Here is a 15,335-nt window from a genome sequence, read left to right on the forward strand (position 1 = left end):
CTGTAGAAAAAGAAGACTGGAAATAAGAAGCCTAGAAAATTACTACGGAGGATATCTCCACTTTCCTCTATCAAGCACTTTCATCTTGTCACTATTACCAAAGCAATCTACTGCAAGAAATATGGGTGGCAGAGGATAGATAAGTTGAGGGTGCACTCAAGAGAGGAAAGTGAGATCAGAATAGGGCTTTGGTAGGTAGAAGATAGAAAACAAAATTCACTGTCGGATCTTGTTTTCCCATGTGTTGGCATTCTAGGAGAGTGCACTGGATAAAAGATGTACTGGGGATGATAAGAATCCATCTTTTGTTTGCTTTCCCGTTTGAGTCATCTTAGAAAACTAGAGCATATAATGGGGGTTTGAGTCAAATCCCGTTTTGATTTTGATGTAGAAACTGGACAGAACTGACCTGGCTTCATTGGATCAACTGGACCATGTCAAATCATCCCAGCTAGTCTTCTAGAAAGGCCATAAGATGCCAGAACACTGTTCACTTGAACTGTGTTAAAGTTCTTTTGGAGTCTTGGTGGAATATTAATTTCAGACTCTGATGGGCGCCCACTTGAAGGTTTTTACTGCACTTTTTCAGACGTTGATAATCCATGCATGTGGCTGAATTATAAAGCCTAGTAGTTTCTAAAAACATCTAGTAATTTCAGTTAGTAACCTTTGTGTTTTCTTATTGCTGAGAATATTAGATATATAACTCAGGAAAGTGTAGCCATGACCCCCCTATTTTTTCTGAACAAGCCTTGCTTTATAAATTTGTAATTGTTCACATCCCATAATGATTTATGAATCTGATAAATAGGTTCGCCTTTGAGCATGAAGAATTTATTGTCCAATTTGAGTGAAAGAAGGCTAGGGCCTTGCTGTGAGAGATCCAAACACCTTAAGCCTAGGGAACCTTGCTTTTGATGCGAAATCCTGGGGTTGAATGTGCCTTGCTGAGAGGATAAATCCACCTATCCTTCTCTTCTTTTGTACATAGTCTATCGTTACTGTTCCTTTGTCACTGCTGCTGCTATTGAAAGAAGCCCATCGAATTGCTTGTGTTGCTGCTGTTGATTAAAGAAAAATCTCAAACTGAGAGTCTGAGATAACCCCTTCATGAAACTGCTTTATTGATTTGCTGGAAGTCTACTATTGGAACAGGTATGTGACTGATATGTTGGACTAATTAAACCCCCTTCCATTCCCCTCCATCTTACAAGCTCCGTTGAGTTTATTAGCCTTCCATCCCTTGTCACCTTCTTTTTCATTCATTCCATCCTTCCTTCCACCCCTTCATCCATCCAATAATTGGAATTGAGTGAAACATGTATCAGTTGTTAAATTGTATGCAAGCTTCATTCTACCCCGGTTGATCATACTTCTGATTATTGTTTTGTTTCAGACTTTAATTTACTAATTTGTAATTCTGTCATTTTCTCTAGTTTACTGATTTGTGGGGTTAAGTGGGGCTAGGTCATCCTTGATCTTAGTTTCACATAAGAAGCCGAATCTGACTCAAACCCATGGTGTTGGATCTAGATATTAATGGGTCATGTCAGATCTGGATATGTAATTCTTACTTTTAGTTACTTTCACACCAAAATATATAGGGAGTAGCATGGGAATGTTGGTTCAAACTCAGGTTAAAACGATTTGAATCACAAAATGTCTTGGATCTAATCTTGTCCATTTTATGCCCTACGGAAAGCCCATGCTAGAAGGTGGATCTTTGTGGAACTATAAATTCCTCCATTTTGACCAAGTGATCATGTGTTATCTGGAAACAACCTCTCCATGAAAAAAAAGGGGGTTGGGGGTTTGGTGGTAAGGCTGCATACATTATTAACTTCCCAGACCCCATAGTGGTCAGAGCCTTGTGTACAATGTGCTCCCTGAGAAAGCTAATGTACTCTTTTGACTTAATGACTCATGATTTTCTTGTGGCAAGCTTTTGTGCATGGTAAATGAGGTTTGGATTTCTCACCATTGATTGAATCCTTAGCTGATCAGCGCAACAAAATATTTCGGTCTGTGCATGTGTCTATCATCAGGTGCAGGCTATGTGTATCCGTGTGTATGTATCTCTTGTATTTAAAAATCTCCTTGCAGCAATCTGTTCAGTTTTTGGCTTTTACCAAACTATTGTTTTATATATTATCATCTAGTGAGAAATTAGTAAAAATGTTATTTGGTGGGAGAGATGTGTATGTAGCAATGTAGGTTAGACTTCTATGCTAACTTTTTTCAGTATCATTTGACAAATCTATTGTTTATGACATATGCATTTTCCACGTTTCATAGTCTTCACAGAATACATTACTGTTTTATTATATAATACAGGGAATACCACGTAAGAGGTATACTTCAGAAGTTCTTGATTATGTTTTCAATTTTGACAGACATTTGTACATTACCTGATGATTTTGCTCTGCTTACTTGTGGCCCTCAGCATTTGGAGATCATGACTTGGTGTATACGACATCAGTTTCTTGAGAATGTCAGGTCACGTTATTCCAACTTCACTTCATGGCGCTCTGTTTTTCGTGAAAGGAAATCAGCTGCAGTGAAGCGTGCGTGGCCAGAGTCAATAAATAAATCTGCTGGATCTGCAGGGCAGGATGGATCATCTTTGTTCATTGAAGATGCCCTGTCAAATCTTCAGAGAGAACAGGGACATGATATGGGAATAGCGGATGACCTTGAAGTTACATCCTTGCAGATGGATGGGGGTTCATTATTCTGTAGGTCCTTAACGGATGGGGTTGAAGGGTGCTATCCATTTGAAAATTTACGAGCCGCTGCAGATTTACTTTTTCTGCATGGAAGCTCAGATATGATAGAAGCAAAGCGAGCTATTGTATCCTTTTATATTCCCTCTCTTAAATGCTTATGATTTGGAGCTTGGTATGAACTTTTGGATTTCTGCATATGCCTTAAAATATTTAAATGAAATTTCAGGAATTTTTGCATATAAATTTTTTAATCATTTCATTTCAGATCCTTGCTAATCCGAAATACTTTGGTATCTTGCGAAACTGTAACTGTTATTCGGTTCACTGTAAGCTCAAACACTGTTGTGGTGCTTGTGCACAAACATGTAAAAATTATTATTGCCTCTTTCTTTCCCTTAACTTAAGTGCAGTTCCTCTACTACTTGTTTGATCGTCACTGGACGATGCCTGATGCAATGTGGAGGCATTTAGTAGACGATTTTGCTGGCACTTTTGGTGTGACCAGGCATTCACTACTAGAATCCTTGACATTTTATCTTCTTGATGACCATGCAGATCAAGCTTTGGAGGTACTTTGCTTAAGAGCCACATGCATACTCATGGACTTAGACTTCAGTAAATGGTTAAATTCAAATATGATGTGAATATTAGTCTTTTGATCCTCATTATAACTTCTGTAGTTATGCTCATTTAAAAGGGGAAAAGTATCTACAGAGGATATTGGTGATACTATATCTGGTTTCTGTTGGATGCCTGCCTTCAGATGTTTTTCTTTCATTTTCACATTAGTTAGCTTATCAGCCAATATACAGGGAAAATTTCCGTAGAGGATCCAGGTCCTTGTTGGATGGTTAATAATCTTGTCATGTTTAGATGTGGACTATGGTGGATCCCGGTGGATCCCAGAAGCAATTTTATTGAGTGGTTAATTGAATTGCTCTTGGTGGTAGCACTGAATTGTTTATCATGCTGCCAATTTAATTTCAGTTTCTATACTGATGCTTTTCTTCTTTATTTGTTAGGAAGCTTGTTGTCTTCTCCCAGAAATTGCCAGCCCAGCAATGCATCCAAAAATTACACAAGTTCTGCTGGAGAGAGAAAATCCTGATGCTGCCCTGATGGTTTTACGGTGTTCTGGACGTGATGGGTTGTGTGCCTACACGAATACTGGACATAGTGAAGCACAATTAGTTACGCTTTCTGAAGCAGTGACAGCTGTTCGGGTGAGAGTTGAAAGTGGACTCTTGACTGAAGCCTTTATGTATCAGAGGACACATTGCATGAAAATGAAGGATGAGAGCTTGAAGCACGGCCCATCCCAGGCTGTTTCGGATAGTTTGAAAGGTCATCTTGAGACTTGGGAGGACCGAATGGAGGCATTAGTATCAGAAATTTGTTGTCTATGTATACGTAGAAATTTGGTTGATCGGATGATAGAGTTGCCTTGGAATTTTGATGAGGAAAAATATCTCCATAGATGCCTCTTGGAATATGCCACTGAAAATCCATCAACAAATGCTGGTAGTCTTCTTGTGGTATTCTATCTTCAGGTAATTGCTTGGTACCATTAACCTAATATAAAGTCCTCTGTCTTGCATGCTGGTTTCTATAGGACTCCCTTTTGGAAGTGTTCTTTTTCTTCTCTATTACTCAGTGTTTATGCTCTTAATTGCGGAATGGAACATGATGGTTAAATCGCTGTTATGTGTTCATCCAAACATTTGCTATTACATGGGTATATATAAATAATTCTTTTAAGGTATTGTGAGTCACGTACTTGTGACATTAGCTTTTTGGTCATGTCCCAGGTTAAAGGCTCCCCTGTGCCTTCTGAATTCTGAGGCTGATCCTTACAATACCATGATGAATCATGAACATGGTTTTTTTTTTTTGTGGGGGTGGGGGTAATTTAGACCTCCTTCCACCGCCTAAAGAGGAAATCTGAGCTGAGTTTTGCATTTATGGTTGTGACCAGTTCTTCATGCTTAAGTGCTTTTAATTATAGATGACTGTAGCTGCAGAGAAACCTGTGATCACTGCCAACCAAGCTTGAGAAGAGAGAAGGAGAAAGAGCGTAGTTGATGACAGGAGAGAAAGCTCAAACACAATAGGATAATCTCTCCATCGGCTAGTCTTCTACATAAGTAAAAAGAACGCTCTTCATTGGGAACTACTAACATACAAAGCTGATTACGGTAACTATAGAGGGAATTACAAAACTATGAAGCAAACCTAGACTGATCTAGTTACTATTTGCAATGAAATAGTATCTCACATTCAACAAAGGCCTTTAAGTGCCCTGTGCAGAGAGGCAATTTATTCCATATCAAAGGGTTCAGAAGAACTAGGGGCAGACCAAAGATGACCTTAAGAGAATTGGTGAGAAAGGATATGCATAGCTTAGGCCTTGTTTCTAGTATATAGTATGACCTCCAAAAGAGCTAATTGGAAGGCAAGGATCCATGTAGCCAAACCCCTTTTAGTTGGGAAAAGGCTTGTTGTTCATGTTGGTTCATCCCAAAAAAGCACTAGCCAAAGGTGCAACATACACCATCTGTGGTACATCACGCTACCCATGATATATGTTAATACTTCCCCTCAAGCTGGAGTATATACATATCTCATACCCACCTTGGACCCAGAGTCCGAGGACTTGCTGATAGCTTGGTAATATCTTGGTTTTTGGTTGACCGAGATGGAACTGAGTTACAAAATTACGTCATCTCCTACAAGATCTCGAGTGAATGCGATCTCAGTCATCTTGGTTCAATCAAATCAATCCACCATATAAAAGGGCCAGATATTGACTGATACCACCCTATCTCAACAAAACTCGTTTACATTGGTGGTTTGGACAGCTGGAGACTCTAGAACTGCAATGTTTAGCTCACGGTATAACATATCGGCGAATTTCTTCTGAAATTTGGCGAAATTCGTCGAGTTTGACAGAGGGCAAACTAAAAACTTGAGCAAAAACGATATTGCAAAACGATTTTCCGGTGAAAATCTCCAAAACTTCGGCGAAATACTTGAACTTCCAGCAGCCTCGCAGGTTTGACAGCCAGAGAATGAGAGAAGAACCTCTAGTCGCCAAAAGGAGTTGCAGAGAATAGGAGATGACTAGCCCAGTCGCTGGAAAATTGATTACTGGTTTATGCCCTCCCTTCCGAATTCAAGGAAAGCTGAGGCGGAATGCGCTCCACCAAAGGAAAGTGATAGAACCTTCAGGGAATCCCCATTAATTTACTCTTTTAACACAAGTATGGAAGAATCACAATTTAACAGCTAAAGCTCAGATAAGCAAGAACAATATAGAAGTAACAGCAGACTTCATTGAGTAAACCTGTACGGTTAAAACCGATGAATACAAACTGATTCTACTGACTGATAGACAACTCTGAAATTAAGAAAAACAAAGTAAAAACTTAGATAACCCAAAACAGCACAATGGCCAGGCCATTCCCGAGAGGTTTCCCTCTCCCACAAGCACTGCTTGTCTCTTTCTCCTCCCCCTCTAGTCTCTCTTACATAACAGAAAGATCCTAACAAACTCTTACACATTTACCCAATCTTCTTCTGCCACCTGGACTGTCCCTTCTGCACCTCTGCTGTGAGCACCGTAGTGGTTGCTGTCCAATGGGAGGCTGCCATCTGTCCTCTCTTCATTTTGATCCCCTGCAGCAGCTGGAGGTGATATTGTGTTCTTCCCCTTATTCCTTTTCTTGTACACCCGGGTTATGAGGGGCCTATCAGATAGCTTTGGATCTTGATCCGCCGCTGCTTGCAATCTCAGAGAAGAAAAGGCCGCTGCTTGCAGTCTTGGAGAAGAAAAGGCCGCATTCTTGCAGTCTCGGAGAAGAAAAGGCCACTGCTTGCAATCTCGGAGAAGAAAAGGATTTTGGATTTTGCCATCCATGGCGGAAAATCAAGACCCCAATTTTGTGTGCTGAGTCCGCCGTTGGGAAATCCTTGGCCGCTGGCCCTCTTCTTCTCCGGTTCTCCCTTTCTTCGTCATCTATCTCTACTGTTCTACCTCTTCAACTCTACCTCTCCGGCTATGATCGATGGGTTCCTCTGGCCATCTCAGCCTCTGCCTCCGTTGCCAGCGATATGCTTGAACTCCACTTGAAATGTCGGCTACAAATCGGTGAAGTTCGCCAAGGGGCGAACTGGCGAATTTCACCAAGATGTCACACCCTGGTTTAGCTCAAATTTTTATAAAATATTTGACGAAGCCGCTGGATAAGGGTATTGCTACTTAATCTTTAACATCTATAACAAAAATACCATGCTAAGAAGTTTTGTAAGCATGAGCAGATGTAGCCTCAGTTGAAGGAGGGCCAAGCTGCCAAGATTAGGTTTGGGTTACCTGCAGTCCCCAGAATGAAGGGCTAGAGTGATTTCAGTTATGGTCTGCGGGATGGCCTATGGGTGGTGATCCCAAGTGGGTCTGAACTGGTGAGTTCTAAATCTCTGGTCGTGATAGATTGGTTCTAATGGTTATGTACAAGATAAATTGGTTGGATTCAGCTGAAACGGTAAATTCTTGAGATGGGGTAACATGGGGTGAAAACCATGTTGTCCTTGGTTACCGGGTCAAAGGAGTGAGAACAGAAATTTGGATCGAACATAGGGTTTAATATATAGATATCCTCTCCAAGTTTAGAAGGTTTTGGATGGGTTTTATGAAGTTCTTGGTTTTGTGATCTCAAGAATGGGTTTCAAATCAAGAACTAAGATAACTTGGAATTGGGGATGTTATGGCTGAAGTTTGGCTGGAATGGGATGGTTGAGCAGCTGACAAAATGAAACCCTCTTGATGAACAGCTCTGTGACCAGAAGTAAGAAGTATGGGGAAGAAGATTCTAGCTTATCTTCGTATAACCATCAGCTAGAGTCTTGTGTAGGTGTATATAATATATAGCAGCATAGGTTGCAGTAACCAAATAAAAGGTTTCTACAAACTATCGAAACTGCTCTTTTAGGGAACCCTACTAAGAGAATAAGTCTGATTACGGCAAGCAATTACAACTATAGAGGGAAGTAACAACTAGTGAGCTAACCTAGAGCTAAGCTGGTCACTAGTTACAACTGAAATACTATCCCATGGTATAGCATGCTCCAAACCATGGTACACCAAAAGAAATATATCTTAAATGAAGTCACTTTAGCTGTAAACATTGAATAGGATGATACTAGTGAAAAAGACACTGCTTTAAAAAGAGTCAAGAGTAGCATACCAGACAAAGACATTGAACATGTGTCTAGACTATTAAAAAGCACTCCAAACACTTCATACTCCCTACCTCTCCCCCTTTTTTTTTTATTTTTTTTGTTCTATTTTATGTAGATGGGATTTTGTATTTATCTTCCACCTAATAAACTATAGACGCATTTCAATAAGCTGATGCATTGCAGTTGCCAAAATGTTTTCTGTGACTTATTCTGTCACACTAGTATATGTCATTTATAATTACAATTGGTTGATGTTGAAGTTTCATTTTTGTTTGAGATTAAATAGTTATCTTAATTTATCTTCACATGATTACTGAGCATTCCCTTACAGCGAGGATTTCTGTGCTTTCCTCTTTTAAAAAGGTGATTAAATTGTAGGGATTTTGTGACTACATCTCACTGACATCTACCTTTCAACACTCAATTATTTGTTTCTTCTTTTAGTAGCGTCACTCTGCATGAAAACTTATCCCATTTACTTATTTGCACAGCGATTTCGGTATGTTGAGGCATATCAAGTTGATTGTACCCTTAAGAGCTTAGAGCAAGACTTTATCTCAAAGACTTCTATTGACGAGGATGGTGTTGCAAGGATAAGATCAATGAGCCACTGGAGAGGTCAATTGGTTGTAAGTAGCCTTTGACTACATTCTTTTTGAATAATATATGAAAGTCCTCTCAAGACTAAAAGATCCAAGGAAATAGGTTATCGAGAAGGAAAGAGAACATAAGATTCCTGATTTCATCTTTTTGTAGTATATACATGCAGTTCGGATGAGTTGATCCATCGAATAGTCTTAAATTGATCTAGGAATTGTTGACTACTCCTCTACCCTTTGAAGAAAGAATTAAAAATGGATGGGCATCTGAACTTACCTTTGTTTTTTTTCTTTTTTTTTCTTGGGTTGGGGGTGGGGTGTGTGGGTTTGCAGGATAACTGCATTGAGTTACTGCCCGAAGTACAACAGCAACAAGTGAAGATTGGAAGCTGGCCTTACTTCGGTAGTTGTGATGCGAAGGAACTTGAAGTTGTGGGAACATCCAAAGAAACTGAGGGACAGCAACCACATTCTATTGGCTTTGTCATTCCCTCTACTGCTGATTCTGTTATTTTTCAGATGGATCGTACCATGCCTCCCAAAGAGACTTCGTCCTTTGAAAGTCCTGCTAAACTTGGCAGTTCATTCCTCCATTCCCACCTTGAACTTGGTTCCCATCTTCCTCCATACATTCTCCGTGCGAGGTTACCTACCCGTGTTGGGGGTCCATCAACTCCTCACAACAGAGAAAATTTGCATTCAAGTCAGAGTTTTGCCAGGAAACAGAGACCACAAGTTGGTTTAACACAGAAGTTCACTTTCGATGGTGTCCGAGCTCATGGAGTTAACCGAGCTAGTCCTCAAAACCATACACCATCAAAAAATTTGAGTAGGGGTTCAATGAAGGTTCTCCAGAGTAATTACCTTCAAGATGACCAATTTGATGAATCTTCCCCTGAAATGGAACAAAATGGGTTCACTAACCATATAGAAAGTGCTTGTCCTAGGTTTCCTCGTCGGGTTTCAGCTGATCCAGTGACTACACCTAGCAGGAACCACCGCTTAGTTGATTTTTCCCATGATCCAGGTCCCACCGTATCTAGGAAACCACCTGTATCGGATAAACCATGGACTACAATTTCCCCGCATGATCCAATGGATGTCTCTTGGAGGTGAGTATGCATTTGTACGTTGACTCCAAAAGTAGAAGTCTTTTCTAGCTGAATTTATCTAAGTGTTGCTTTTTTCATTTGAGCAGCTCTGGAAGTAGAAAGTTGGATGTTGACATCATGAATTCGCAAAATGGGTTGAGATGGAGATCAGATGAAGCCAGTGATGATGAAGAAGAACCAAGCCCGGAGGTAATGTATGGCGGAGCTTCTTTTGTGACGCCCTTGAGGGGTAAGAGAAGAAGTATGCTCACTAGAAGATGAAGGTTGCAACTGTTTATAGCTTACATGTATCTCTTACCCTCTTCCCTCGATCATTTATTACATGTCAACATCTCAAGACTTTATTTTGAGTGAAGAAGGCAGCTTTGTAAAGCAGGATTCTTGGATCACCAAAGGTTGGGGATCCAGTGTTCGTATATCCCTAGCTTCTTATGATTCCAGTCACGGATGCCAGTAGAAACATATATGAAGTTATGACAGGCCTCCAATCAAAGCTTTATGTGAAGCTTTCACTATGAGGTGAGAGGTGAGTGCTTGTAGATGGCTGGTCAATCCCTCTGGAAGAGCTTAGATCTTGGGCTATTTTGCTCCTTTATTTCCAGTTTGCATTCCGTAATCAGCTGGAACAACCTCAGGAGTATTGACTAACATTTTGTGTATCCATGGGGTTTTGAAGAAAGAGGCTTGTCTTGTCTTGATTTGGTTAACCACTGGAAATGAACAACTTTTTTGGTGAAAAAGCTATTGTACCATATATGGTTTTGATGCATTTTTCTTGCGATTTCTTTTCACGTCAAGAGAATTCATCTTAATGACTTCATTTACTGATAGATCAACGGATTTAGATGTTAGACAATCACTTTGTTCAGACTGGAAATTGTGTGAGCAATGATAAATTGACGAGTTTCTGGTTCTGCATTTTCAAGATAGTTTGTAGGTTATTATTTAATTTGATTTGTGATTTTGTACATTACAAGTGATAACTATGGTTAAGGATCTAAAATGGACACGTGCAGTTTTCTTAATCTAATTGCACCGTTGAGTTAGACAAGGCCTTAAATAGGTTGAACACCAAGTTTTTGGCTTCAAAAGAAGAAACAAGATTCTCTGCTGTGCACAGCACTACAGCAGTGGAAACCCAGTAGTGAAATCCGTTTTACCTTTACCTGTTCATTTCCAAAACCCGATTAGTTAAAAAGTTCATTTCACCTTCTGGAGATGTGGTAACCTCGACCCCTCAAATTGCCAGAGTCACGGTCGTTATCCTTACGGTTCTCCCTGCTGGGGCCCCCTCCCATTGCTCTAGCCATAAGCTATGGCAGCTCCAGTTCGCAACCACAGGGGCCTGCCCTGTGAGGCCAGAGTGGACTCAGCGGTCGGCTCCCATTTGAATTACATTAGGGCGTCTTTTCTTTTGCAAGATATGGAGAGATATTGCGAGTCCTCTGTCCCAGATTCCATTGTTGCGGGCATCTAGTTCACCGGTATACCAAAGAGTCTCATGCTTACATTGTTGTTACTAAAGTAAGTCCTATACCGGACCATGAAGACCCTGGTCGAGCTTCTGATTTCCATTCCCATCATCATATTTTTTGATCAAAGAAACAAAATCTATCATTACTGGATAAAACAAAATACATGTTCCTCATTCTGGTTGAGGGTTAGGTTCAAACTGTTGCTACTAATGTTCCTTGTAGCAAGTGTATCAAAATAGTTGATTACCAAAAAAAAAAAAAAGTGTATCAAAATAGTTGAGTAGTGTCGGGAATTTATAGTTACAAAAAATTGCATGGGTTAATTTGGATTTAATGTCTACCAAATCAGTTATTTGATGGATAGGCCAGTTGCTTTTGGGAGGGTTATAAAAGCTAGGGGTGATTGTCCGTCATTGATCCGGACTTTTTGAATTTGACTGGAGTATTTCAGCCCCTCCTTCATCGCCTTCACTATTGCTTCCATTGAGTTGCTTTTTGTCATGTGTCCTGCACTTGTCCATATGATTTTCCCTCGTTCCATAATCCCCGCACTCTAGCCGCTGATGTCTAGTGGTTTGTTATGAACCCTTGCACAAAGCAAAATGGTATCATTAGTAAATTATACCACACTCTATTGGGTGGTTCTGGATATTGCCATTTGTATCATTATTTTTGGAGGGTGAGCACTTCATGTCTAGAAGCCATCTTGTTATGTTGTGCAATATTTTGTAGGGGTTGGGTTTACTTGTTCCAAAGATTGCATTATTTTGTTCTTTCCAGATGAAGTAACACGTGGTCACAAAAACTGAGAAGAACCAATTTGTTTTTTGCATGTCTGGTTGGAGACCAATTAGTAGATGATTGCATAGATGTAGGATTGATTGTTGGGCTAGATGTTCTGATCGCAAGCCTAGGGGCGTCCTGCTGCCCAGATTCTTTTCGTTCATCATCATATTGGTGAAAAAATCTCCTCATGCTCTGCCATAAGAACTTGGAGTCCATATCATGGTGAAGGTAAGGTAACCCTGCAATTCTTGCTGAAAAAACAAACAATGCGTTTGAGTTCTTGCTCTAATGATTACCTCGTTTGCTTGATACCAAGAAAAGAAAATGCTTGCAATATTTCTGATTTTTACCCTATTAGTCTTTGCAACCTTTGTTATAAAATCATCGCAAAGATTTTGGCTTCTCGTTAGGAAAAGTTTCTCCCTTTGTTTTATTTCTCTTCAACATAATAATAATATAATAATAATAAAAAAAAGAAAATAAAAAGAAAATAGAGAGGAGGAAATGAGGTTTGCCACTATAAAAATTGATCTTTCAAAAGCTTGTGATAAAATGGATTGGCAGTATCATTGCTATATTTCATTTTCTTGGTTTTAATGAAACTTGGATTAGCCTCATTTCCAGTCTTATTTCTCATGTATCCTCTTTGTAAAGCTTGAAGGTTCCCCTTAAGGTCTTTTTCAACCTTCTCGTGGGTTGTGACAAGGATATCCATTGAACCCCTACCTCTTTTTGTGTGCTATAGAGGTTCTTTCCTGTATTTTGAAAGTTTATCACTACTTGTATGCCTTCAAAGGCATCAACCAGTGGCACTCCAGAAATAAGTCCCCTATTGTTTGCAGATGATGTTTTTATTTTTTGCAGAGCAAAATATGAAGATTTTGATTCAGTAAAAGCTGCTTAGAACTGTTTTCGGATCTAACGGGACAAGAAATAAGTTATCAAAAAAAAGTTGAATCTGGTATAGTCCCACCACCCACTATGAGGTACGAGAACAACTAAGTAAACAAATAGGTATACCCATGATGGATTCCAACAGTAAGTATCTTGGAACTTACCTATTTCACTCTCTAAATCTAAGACACATGATTTTGAATTTTTTTTTTAATACAAAGAGTTTCTTCTAAGCTCTCAAACTAGAAGGCAATAGTCGTGTCTCTAGTTTAGCTCCAGCGGAACCCTAGCGTCTCGTTCCGAAAGTTTCTTCCGCTGCATCGCTTGAGGTGGAGAGACGCCTCTTCCATTAACCTAATCTTCTCATCCCCTTCCGGCCTCCTCTTCCTCTCTCCGCCTTTCTGCTTTTTCCGGTTTTTTTCCTTTTTTACTTCTTTCCCCTGCTGCTCCCTTTCCTCTATCCGACTCCCCTCGGTTATTCGCTTTCTACCCCGTTTCGCCCTCCATCTCCCTCTCTTCGATTCTTGGTCTCGTTTTTTACTGGTTTTTATCCATTAAATCCCTTCTCATCTGCCATCTAAATTTTCTCAGTTTTTCGTTTTTTCATTTTATTCTTCTCTGGTTTTGTCTATCGCCCCTATTTCTCATTCTCTGTATTCGTTTTCAATTTTTCCGGGTTGTATCCATCGTCCCTACTCTCTCCATTTCTTAGCAGTTTTCTCTTCACTCCTCTATTTCAAAGCTTCTGGAAAAAAGGCAAGACAGTAGACAGGATGGTTGACCCGAGTGTTGAGCTATTTTTCCGGGATTTTAAAGTTTGTTTGGTTACGTTTTGTTTGTTTCTCGCGATGGTGATATCCGGGTAGCGGCTCAAGATGGGAGTTCAAACGGGTGTCTTTGCCTCAACAACCGAGTGGCCTGCCGTCTTTGCGTTTGTGGCGTGCTCAATTGTTGCCCTGGTGGCGTGTGGTAAGCCCTTGTGGCATGTGTTTTGTCCGCCCTTGTGGCGTGTTTTGTCTTTGCCTATGAGGCTTGCGGTTTTTAAGCCCTTGGGGCGTATGGTTTGTTAGCCCTTAAGGCGTGCTTGGTTTTCGCCTTTGAGGCGGGTATGTCGCGCGGTGTCCCCCGATGGTGTGTCTTCGCAGGCGGTGGTGGTGGTTATGTTTATCATTCCCATTAGGTTTTTCTGGTTCTGTGGTTGTCACAACCAATCGAGGGTTTATTGGGTTCGGTCCATCCCTTAGTTTTTGTTTTCTCTTTTTGTTCGGTGTTTATGTTTGTGTTATCTTTTAATTATGAATGAAATGTTTGAATCTTTTGACCAAAAAAAACAAACTAGAAGGCTAATAGTCTCGTCTTTGCAGGTAGAAGGGTAGGAGTTCATAATGAAGCCTTTTTATCAAAGCAGGCATGGAGACTTCTAACGGAGCAACAATCTCTGTGGGCCTGGGTCATTAAAGCTAAATACTTTCCACACCTCTCATTCTTTGATCTCAGAACACAAAAGAGAAAGGGATTGGAGTGCTTTGACATCCGTCTTCTCTTTTGCTCAAATATCGCATCAAAAGAATTGACAAGAACAAAATTACTTTCTTTTGGTAAAACCCTAGATAATAGGTATTCTTGGACTCTTATTACCTGACGAACTTTAGTCAATCATTAATCTTGTCGCTAACCAATAAAAAATAAAATCCTATATTAATCTAGCAAGTAGAAAGTACGGGGTCGAACTATGGGAAATTAAAAGGCTAAGTCACTGAGATTGAATTCAATTAAACTAAATTTAAACTAAATCTACTAATTAATGCAAAAACGTTAACTATGAATATGTGAAGATCTTTGGGATTTTGAATCCCCAATGCTTTTCCCTAACCGATATAACTCTACACTTCAAAGCAAATTAGGGATGGTCTTCCTAGATATGCCCTATCTTTGCAAGACTATCGTCCTTCGCAGAAGCTTGGCACGCTTAGTTTGCTGAGCTATAGAACATCTTTGGCCAAACTCAAACACAATCAACTAGAAAATATAGAACAATCAAATTAATGAAATAAGCATGGTTCATCTACATCCCAAAGAAACGGAACTAGTTACTCATTATCACAAAGTTCATAAGAAAAATAAAGATGAAACATAGGGAGAGAGAGAGAGAGAGAGTTGTGGTCTTCTTCTTCAGCAATGAGAGATATGAGAGCCGTGTTCACCGTCTTCTCCTCTTCTCTGTGGCTAGCTTCTCTTTTATGTCTCATGTACACAATGAATGCCCTCTCTTTACCCATATATTCGATCTTTATTTGTTTCGATTTTGGAAAAATTCAAAACTAGAAAGTTGTAGATATTTTTGATATCGTTCCATAGCATCTTGAATCACCGAAATCCAATATCATACAAGAGAGATATGCCCAAAATACTGAAGGTAGGTTTGTTTACCCGATTTTCAGATTTATTACCAATTTTGTTCCTTAGACCTCCACCTATTTCCAATTTGGCTAAGATCTCACTTTTCAT

The 15,335-nt window shown here is 39.8% G+C and overlaps 1 protein-coding gene across 1 annotated transcript in view; it reads left to right on the plus strand.

Annotated features, from left to right (window-relative positions):
- HOS1 (ubiquitin-protein ligase) overlaps positions 1-10,732 on the plus strand; it is a 31,202-nt gene extending 20,470 nt beyond the window's left edge. The window contains exons 5-10 of the mRNA XM_089141791.1: positions 2,444-2,851; positions 3,137-3,295; positions 3,749-4,276; positions 8,453-8,590; positions 8,894-9,672; positions 9,759-10,732. Coding sequence (XP_088997917.1) covers positions 2,444-2,851; positions 3,137-3,295; positions 3,749-4,276; positions 8,453-8,590; positions 8,894-9,672; positions 9,759-9,933 — 2,187 coding nt within the window. The 3' untranslated portion in view covers positions 9,934-10,732. The remainder of the gene's footprint in view (positions 1-2,443; positions 2,852-3,136; positions 3,296-3,748; positions 4,277-8,452; positions 8,591-8,893; positions 9,673-9,758) is intronic.
- Positions 10,733-15,335: the final 4,603 nt, after the last annotated feature.

The sequence above is a fragment of the Hakea prostrata genome, chromosome 1 (genome assembly GCF_041222555.1).
Source record: "Hakea prostrata isolate BN-2017 chromosome 1, UWA_Hpros_2, whole genome shotgun sequence".
NCBI lineage: Eukaryota > Viridiplantae > Streptophyta > Magnoliopsida > Proteales > Proteaceae > Hakea > Hakea prostrata.